Here is an 8,586-nt window from a genome sequence, read left to right on the forward strand (position 1 = left end):
CATGTAAGAGCTGAATTATAATACATTATCATAAGTTTAAGGCAAATTCCATTTATCAACATGGCGGCTTGTAGCAGGTTAAACAGTCTTTCGCATTATGGACCCTTCTAGATTTCAAAATAAATTTTTCAATGAGATGAACATTGTTGTTAGTGTCTGTTTTGTGTTCCATAGCTTCAACAAGCCACTTTTGAGCTTCAACTTTTGTCGCAGAGGCCTTGTGGACTACCAAATCAGACAATAAAATGAATATCAAATGAAGATTTTCCAAGAAAGTAATTATTAAATATTGAAAGGGGTAACAATTTACAGAATAGTGTATCTTGGGTTTAATTATTACCAAAACGATGTGCCATTATTTTGGTCTCAATCATGTTTCTTCAATCTATTTCTGGGACGCTACATGTAGATTCTATATCCATATAAACGTTATAAATGTATAATATGGTACTATCAGCTGCTTTACTAATATATACCAATTAATGTAATCCATCATTCTTGACCAATCTCTGTCTCTGAAATACAACTTACAATTTAAAGTGGTCTCTGCTTATTTACTATAATTTGTAAAATAAGTGCGGCATTGTGCATGATGCATAATTCTTATTTTTGTTCAATATTAATTTTCTTTTTCCTTTCTCCTTTCTTAGATAATATGTAAATAAGTAAAAGATTTTCATTGAGAAAATTTTGATAACAATATGGATATCCAAACTTGATTATTACAAATGAACCCGAATTCAATATTTTTACATTTGGCTTTTCAAATAAACATTGAAGATTAATCTTAGTCGTACAGTGCGAAGCTTTAAAAAACTCTTTCAAAAATATTTTGAGTTACTATTAAAGTTTCTAGACTTATATACATAACTTTTTTAAAACTTTTCTTAATTTTTATATTTGTCTAAAACCTTGCATCCACAAACTTCCGTACTTATATTAATTATGTTATTTTTTTAACATTCTTAATTTCATGTTGTATCTATAGTGCGGCAAGATTACACTTTTTTCCCATACAATATGGGATTCAATACTTTTAACCCTCTCCTTACAAGATTTTGAAAATGGTTCTAAAATTGAGAAAACTCGAAATATTTGGTAATCTGCTTTACAAAATTTTCACAATGGCCCCAAAATTGTGAAAAATAGATACATTCAGGCCTTTGCTTTATGAAATTTATGAGACTAAATATGTCAATTTTTTTTAATTTTAAAACTATTTTAAAATTTTGGTACAACAATATACATATTGTAAGAGACGAGATGACATTCATGTTCAATTAACTCGGCATAAAATTAATTATTCGTGATAGTAAGATCATGAGATTAATTCTTATGAAAATTTGTATATATATATATTAGCCTTTTTTTTAATTTAAAGAATTATAAAAAAGACAGGGGCTAAGTGAAGATTTCTTTAGTTTAGTAGGATAATTGATGAGATTAGCATACTTTAGAAGTGTAAAATGAATTTAATCCAATAATTTGTTATTGGAATAGCATCTAAATTATCAATTTAGCGAGTGTTTTTGCACGCTTCAAAAAAGCACTTTTTAGCTTCGGGCCTAAAAGTTCTTTTGAAGTGTTTGGGATGCCAGCTTCTGCTTCTGAAATGGCTCAAAAAAACGCTTTTAAACCAAAAGTTAAAAGCATCTTAGGGAGTGCTTTAGTTGCTTTAGCTTTTTGGTAAATAAATCCAAATTTATTTTGACTATTTTATCGTTATTATAATAATTTTAATTCAACTTTACCGTTTTTAATTTATTTTAAAAATGTATATGTAAGTTGATACGGAGTTTTTAAATAATTTAAATTTTAACAATAATTAAATTTATGTTTTTATATATTTAATATTTTAAGTTTTTATATTTATGTGTTATATCATCTAATTATATTATTTTGTTCACACATTATTATTTAAAAAATAATTATTTATTGCATTATGTAAGTTTAATTATTGTGTATGAATGAACAATTATAGTACTTAGTGGAGCATTATTAAATTAAATATATTTTTTAATATTTTTAGTGGGTCGCCTAAGCCCCTCTTCTTTGCGAAATTCTCGAATGAGATCACGAAAAATTCATGATCCGAATTCATTGGTAAGGAAGATTATCGAGATTCACTACATTAGTAGGTGGAGCAGGAAAGGCTATTCCAGACAGCCTGCTTGCTCCACGACCGTAGTCTGTGTATCTCAAGCCACAGGAATCGAACTTACTTCTTGTTCTCCACAGCTTGGGTTGTACGAAGAAGTCTTTTGTGTCACTGACGAGAACTCTTTTGATCCATGACTCACTTGATTGGGAAAAGTGCACGTCGAAGATAAGACCAAAAAAAAAAAAATCCTGATAAAATACTAATTGAAATAAAATTTATAATTTTTTGTGAAAAGATAATTATTAGTAAAAAATAACAAGTGAAATAATAAGTAAAAAATAATATTTTCTTTAACATATAGGGACAAAATAGTCTTAAATCAATTAAATTTATTTTAAAAATAATTTTTCTTCAAGCACTATCCAACTTTTTTGAAAATTAATTAACTATCAAAATTTGATGAAAATGTTTATATATATATATACTTTAAAGAGGCAAAAATAAACGCAAAATGTCAAATTATATCTTTATAGCATTTGTACAAAATCTGTTAAATTAATGATTGTATTATATAGAATTTAAGATAGTTTTAAAGGATTTAATGTAGTAAATTAAAGTCGCATTTAGGCCTTTGTTAAAAAAGTTGTGTTTATTTTATTAATATTTTAATTGTCTGAGTTGTGAAGTTTCAAATAATTGCTACCATTAAATATAATAATGAATGAAAAACAAAAACATATATATATATATATATAATGAATGTGACGACTAGTAAATATTCAGCCACTTAACATCAACAATGATAATCATAAAACCAATCCTAGAAGTTTTACATGTTCCATAGAGATAGAGCTATGCTTCTGAGCTGTGTATATACATGCAAGCAATTGATTTACGATGGAATTTGTCGTTATAGTGATATATACATAATTACACACAAAGCCAAGATATATAGAGAGAGAATCCCACTCTCTGATGTTTTAGATTCTGGTTGCAACAATCAAGCACTATAGCCTCTGTGGAGAGAGCTCCAAGAATTAGAGGGGACGTTGGTGCACGCTTGGGCAGATACCTCACCCATTTGTTCTTTATTCACACCAGCATTGCAGATATTGGCAATAGAACGCATGTGTTTCATTCCGTACTGGGATAGGGATCCACAATGAGTCTCAAATGTACGTACCTGCATAGGAGAGATAAATGTCGGGTTTTTAAGCACTCACAAAAAATATTATTATCAATATGTAGGAGATGAATTCTGATGCCTTACCAAAAGTTTAAGGCAATTCCAGTCATCAACAAGAGGCTCTCCAGCAGGCCGAACCGTATTCAGCACTTGAGGACCCTTCTCAATTCCAAAAAGAAGTTTCCCAATGAGCTGAATGCTGTTGTCAATGTGCGATCTGTGTGCCATAGCTTCAGCAAGCTGCTTTTGAGCTTCGACTTTCCTAGCAGAGCCTTCAGGAGCCTTGCGGAACTGCCAGATCAGACCATGAAGTGAAAATCAAACAATGATTTCTCGAGAATATAGTTGTTAAATATTCAAGCGGGTATGAGTAGACATAATAATATATCTTGGATTCAATTATTGCTAGAATAATGTCATTATTTTTGCCTCAATCAAATTGTTCAATCTCCCTCTGAGACGTTACATGTTCTTAACATCAAAACTGTTTTACTAATATATATCAATCAACATAATTCAACGTTCTTCACCCGGCGCTTTATTTGAAATGCAACGTGCACTTTAAATTGTCGCTGCTTAATGCTTATTTACTACAATTTAAAACTACTTCCACAACACAGTCATAGGAATACAATTATCAAATAGTGATTAACGCACAACACTAGTTATTAAGAAGTAAAAGTTCCACATACCTTATCCCAAAAATGCACGAGATCAGCATCCCGCTGGTTAACAGCTCTTGAAGAAGACAGCCGCAATGAGTTTCCGTCCACAAAAGTGAAGTTGTCGTTCGCAGGATTTGTACCCATATACGAGAAAAGATGATCGACACTTAGCTTTAGATCACCATATTGCATGACATGAGAACCATAATAAGAATTTTCATTAGCAGTTCTCGTCTTGACCTGCAATTTCCGACATAATATTTAGTGCTAAAATAAGTATCTGGAAAATGTGGAAATGTTAGGATTTATTCTACGAACACTATATCCACATGTCCGCATCATCATAAAACATCATATGTGGAAAGCAAGCAATAGCTACATTCTGTTGAAATTTCAAGCCAAGGACCTGGCTCTAACGGACTGATCAACGTAATACATGTGTTTTAACAAGATCTTACCAACTGATATTGTTGCCTCAAAGATTCAGTCCGAAGATTGTGTATGTCACTGTTCATGAAGACATAATATTAATTAGCAAGAGAGAGAACGGGGGTGTTTCAATCGGAACTAGATTAACAACCGCCTTAAATTACATGGCCAGCATTTTAACATTGCCTTTTCTTTCAAAAGGCACAACTAAAGATAGAACTAAGTCTGCTCAGAGAAATTAGTCTTTAGGTTTATAATTCGACAAACTGCAACAAGCAGTCATTTTGGCAAATATGCAAGAAAGATTTGCTTAAGTTCGAGCAAATTTGACCAACTTGAAGTTCCAAGTAGGAAACAATTGCCGATCAAAGTGAAAACTAATGCATACCTGTCCTCCATCCAGGCGACACTATACAGGTCACCCAAACAGGTTTCATATTCAGGGGGAGGACTTGGATAATCTCCCGGGCAGTAGGTTCCCCAACTACTCTCTTCCGCATTTGATGCAGTGGTTGCATATATATTCAAGCCTTCAGGAAGAAGACCTTCAAATATACTTCCAGATTCACAAGCTTCAAGGTAAAATACCTACAAATACTAAAGATCAGTAGGCTTGCACATAACTAAGATATATTTGGCACATAAATAATTTCACTCAAAAAAATAATAGGCAACAATTGATTTACCAAACTCTTGTATGTCCCAGAAGCATGTTTCTTCTTCAAAACATTGATCAGATCATCCGCATATATGTATGGACTAGTAGGCATACCTGGACATGTTGATAACATAATAAATAAGCAGCAAAGTGTAGATAACCTCAAGAGCAAGAAACATTAAAATCAAGTTACTGGTTGTCGGGAACACTGTCGAATTAGTATTCTTGCACATGAAAATCATCAAATTATAACAATGACGATATGAAATTCTAGCACCAACTAGAAGAACAAAAAGGAGTTCCATCAGTACCAAACAAAAACCATGTACCCAAGGTATTTGGTGCACATGTATAGCTGTGATATCTAAACAATGAATCCACATGAAATTATCAAATAATAACAATACAATGCCAAGGATGCTCGTAAGCACACCAAGTTCTCCGCTGTTCAAACAACAGGGACTTTATTGAATTTATGAATTCATCCATTGAACAGATAAAGGAATACGATAATCAGAAATCTTATAATCTAGCATGCTAGAGGCTGCCAATTAGCCAAAACATTGCAGAAGAATACATCATCTTCAAAGATGAGGATGAGAAATGCATAAATGTCGAGCACAAAATGAAAAAACAAGGGGAAGCAACATAATCCAAATTACACATGATCTTAAAAATTGAATATAAGATAGCATTTTCCTTCTTACACATCATAACGTATCATGTTCAGAATGTTGAAAATAATGAATTTAAGTAACATATGCGTACACATAGAGTTTAACGCAAGGAAGTTACTAACCAAGCACCCCAGGACCACCATGATCAGTGTAGTATATGAATATATGATCACTTGGACCACTGTCGACAACCTTTCCGCTACCTCCTCTAACCGCAGTTTTGTTCCCAAGAAGTACGGCAAAAAAGTTGTTGACAGTAACATCATCTCCAACATAATCCTGTTTCACGAAATATCAGCAAGCAAAAATGAAAAGTAGTTTCAACTAAACTGACAAAGGTACTCGCGAGAGAACCTTTGGAACTCCCTTATAGACATCCTCGCCATGAGGATTGTTAATGATGACTCCAGGCCTCGGATTTTCTTCATTGTAAGCAATGTCATCGTACATAAAAACAACAATGTTTTCATCTTTGAGACCACCTCTTTTCAGGATTTGATATGCATGGCATACATCAGCCTATTACAACAGTAAGACCACGATATCAGTATTAGTGATAGGAGGGAAACCAGAAAAATGAAAATTTATATAATTCTCAATTTCTCATATTTGAACCCTTTTTATTCTATGAACTGCAGGTACTGCAAACTAGCTTAAGATACTAAATGATAACACATAATTAGTAGTATAGTCAGTGGGATCACAACATCAAAACCAGCTCTCAAAGACCAAGTATAAAACCATGAAGACGTATGTTAGACACGGTAACTATCTTTTACAACATTTTCTTCCTTCTTTCTGTTCAGCAGAGCACAAACAACACTTCATATGCCCAATCATCCAAATTTTCAATCCAATATTCATCATTCATGCTTAAAGACAGAACAAATCTAGTCCTTCCATATAACGGGCCAAAAAAATAAAGAAAGGATAAAAGAATCAAGGACAAACAAATGAAGATGGTTTTGAGAATACAGAAGTCTTCAAGAAATTGTGAAAGCATCATTCTGTCAAGAAAAAGCAATTAAAACTTTCATGATCAGCTTGGCCCACTTCTTCAATTTGTCAAACAGATATAGGGACATAAAAAATTAAAGTTTATCACTATGTAAATTTGGAGTGGCCCACCTAACCCAATAATGATAAGAACACACCAAAGACAACGTTTATTATATTAGAAAACTTAGACATCACGAAATTGATTAACTGCTGTATTTTTACTTTGATGAATACTGCTCCTGTAATATACTAGCAAGTGTGTGAATCGAAACACAGCTTTTAAAAGTGAAAGCAAGAAGTAAAACCAGTCGAAATCACAAAAATCAGATATTTTAGGTTAAATCAAAACAGAAACAGAGCTCGGAACTTTACAAATGATGCTATGAACGTGATAAAAGATATAAATAAAAATTTGAAAGAGTTGATAGTTTCGGACAACAAAACTTGGACAATTTAGTCATCGTGATAACCTGGTGTCGGTAATTCCAGTAACCATTTGATCCAGCTATCAGGATAGCCCATCTCGTACCCACGGAATCATCATCATCTCCGCCGTTGTCCTCCTCCGGGCCACCGAAGAATCGGCGAGCATCGGAAGGAAGCTTGATGAAATCCCGGCCATCGGCAACGTTCAGCAACGCGAGTGTGAGGAGTAATAGCGCACCAGCGGCGTAGCGAATCGTCATCTCTCGTCTCCGGCGAGGAAACCTTGTTGTCAAATGTTGGAAATAATTGACTGGTTAGGCACGAATTTTGTCGATGATATATATAGACAGAGAGGGAAGGAAATAGTGACTTTTACGCAAAGCCCCTGATTTAGAGTGGCTTTCTCTGCTGTACTCATTCACGCGGTTCTTGCAGTGGGCCTAATTATTGTACAATACAGGTGCAGCAGAAACTGAAGAATGTACAACTGGTCGAAGAGGTCCGGGTCACCTGTTGTGCCTCGACCCGGATCCGGATGCAGGGCGGGGTCCCCTGATTGGCTGATAGTTTCGTTTGCTTTTCCAATTGCAATCTGATAGGGCTTTGCCTTGACTATTGGATAGTGGGCCAAACAAGGCATTCGATGATTGGTTGGAGTATGGAAATATCTTCTCTACGCATTAATTATAAATTGGGATAATTATATACTCTCCCATGTCAAAATTCATTGAATTTATTTATATTAACAAAAAAAAAAATCTATATATACCTTTAATTGTCTTATTATTGATTTATTACGTCAAATAAAATTTTTATGACTAAATTATTCTCATACATTTTCAAATGTTAATGCATGTGAGGACGTATATCTTTACTGTTTAAGGGTAGTTTAGTCAGAAAAAAATTATTTGACTTGCAGTAATTCAGTAATTAGTCAACCGAATGTAAATATCAATTATTATTTATTTTTTTAATATCAATAAATTTAATGAATTTTGACGAATGAATTGACTTATTTAATAGACAGGTTGTAATTATCCCTTATAAATACCTGTCATTTTAGTAGCAATTTAAATAAAATAATCGATTGAAACACACTTAATATATGTTTTTAATATTTTTAAAAACAATAAATGAATAACTGATAAAAACTTATAAACTGAAGTAATTTTAAAAATACATGAAATAGAAAATAATTGAGGGAATAAATTGTTTAAAGATACATTTATTTTATATATGAAATTGTAATTTTTGCTTATTGATTTATATATATTTTTACAAACATGACGTGTTAGATTATGGGTCGATAAAGTCAATTTTAGAATATAAATGGTATCTTGCAATCGATTGTTAATTGTATCATTTCACATCACATGACAACAGAATAATGCAAATTGGCTTGTCCTACATCAATAACAAAAGATTCAACACATATGCCACGCAAA

General features: G+C 32.7%; 1 protein-coding gene across 1 annotated transcript; it reads right to left on the minus strand.

Moving 5' to 3' along the window:
* On the minus strand, positions 2,871-7,489 carry LOC105175360 (vacuolar-processing enzyme). The gene is made up of 9 exons (XM_011097823.2): positions 7,186-7,489; positions 6,071-6,235; positions 5,839-5,995; positions 5,068-5,153; positions 4,770-4,969; positions 4,411-4,459; positions 3,980-4,192; positions 3,372-3,578; positions 2,871-3,284 (listed from the first exon to the last, which is right to left on the minus strand). The coding sequence occupies exons 1-9, from the start codon at positions 7,399-7,401 to the stop codon at positions 3,102-3,104; spliced, it is 1,476 nt and encodes a 491-aa protein (XP_011096125.1). The 5' UTR covers positions 7,402-7,489; the 3' UTR covers positions 2,871-3,101.

This window comes from Sesamum indicum, linkage group LG1, assembly GCF_000512975.1.
Source record: "Sesamum indicum cultivar Zhongzhi No. 13 linkage group LG1, S_indicum_v1.0, whole genome shotgun sequence".
Classification (NCBI taxonomy): domain Eukaryota; kingdom Viridiplantae; phylum Streptophyta; class Magnoliopsida; order Lamiales; family Pedaliaceae; genus Sesamum; species Sesamum indicum.

What these genes read in the sequence shown, in the direction of transcription:
- LOC105175360 (XM_011097823.2), bottom strand. Translation starts at nt 7,401, where the DNA reads ATGACGATTCGCTACGCCGCTGGTGCGCTATTACTCCTCACACTCGCG. An exon ending in TCTATAAGGGAGTTCCAAAG is followed by an intron (nt 5,996 to 6,070) that starts GTTCTCTCGCGA and finishes TTCGTGAAACAG; the next exon opens with GATTATGTTGGAGATGATGT. An exon ending in TGGTGGTCCTGGGGTGCTTG is followed by an intron (nt 5,154 to 5,838) that starts GTTAGTAACTTC and finishes CAACATGTCCAG; the next exon opens with GTATGCCTACTAGTCCATAC.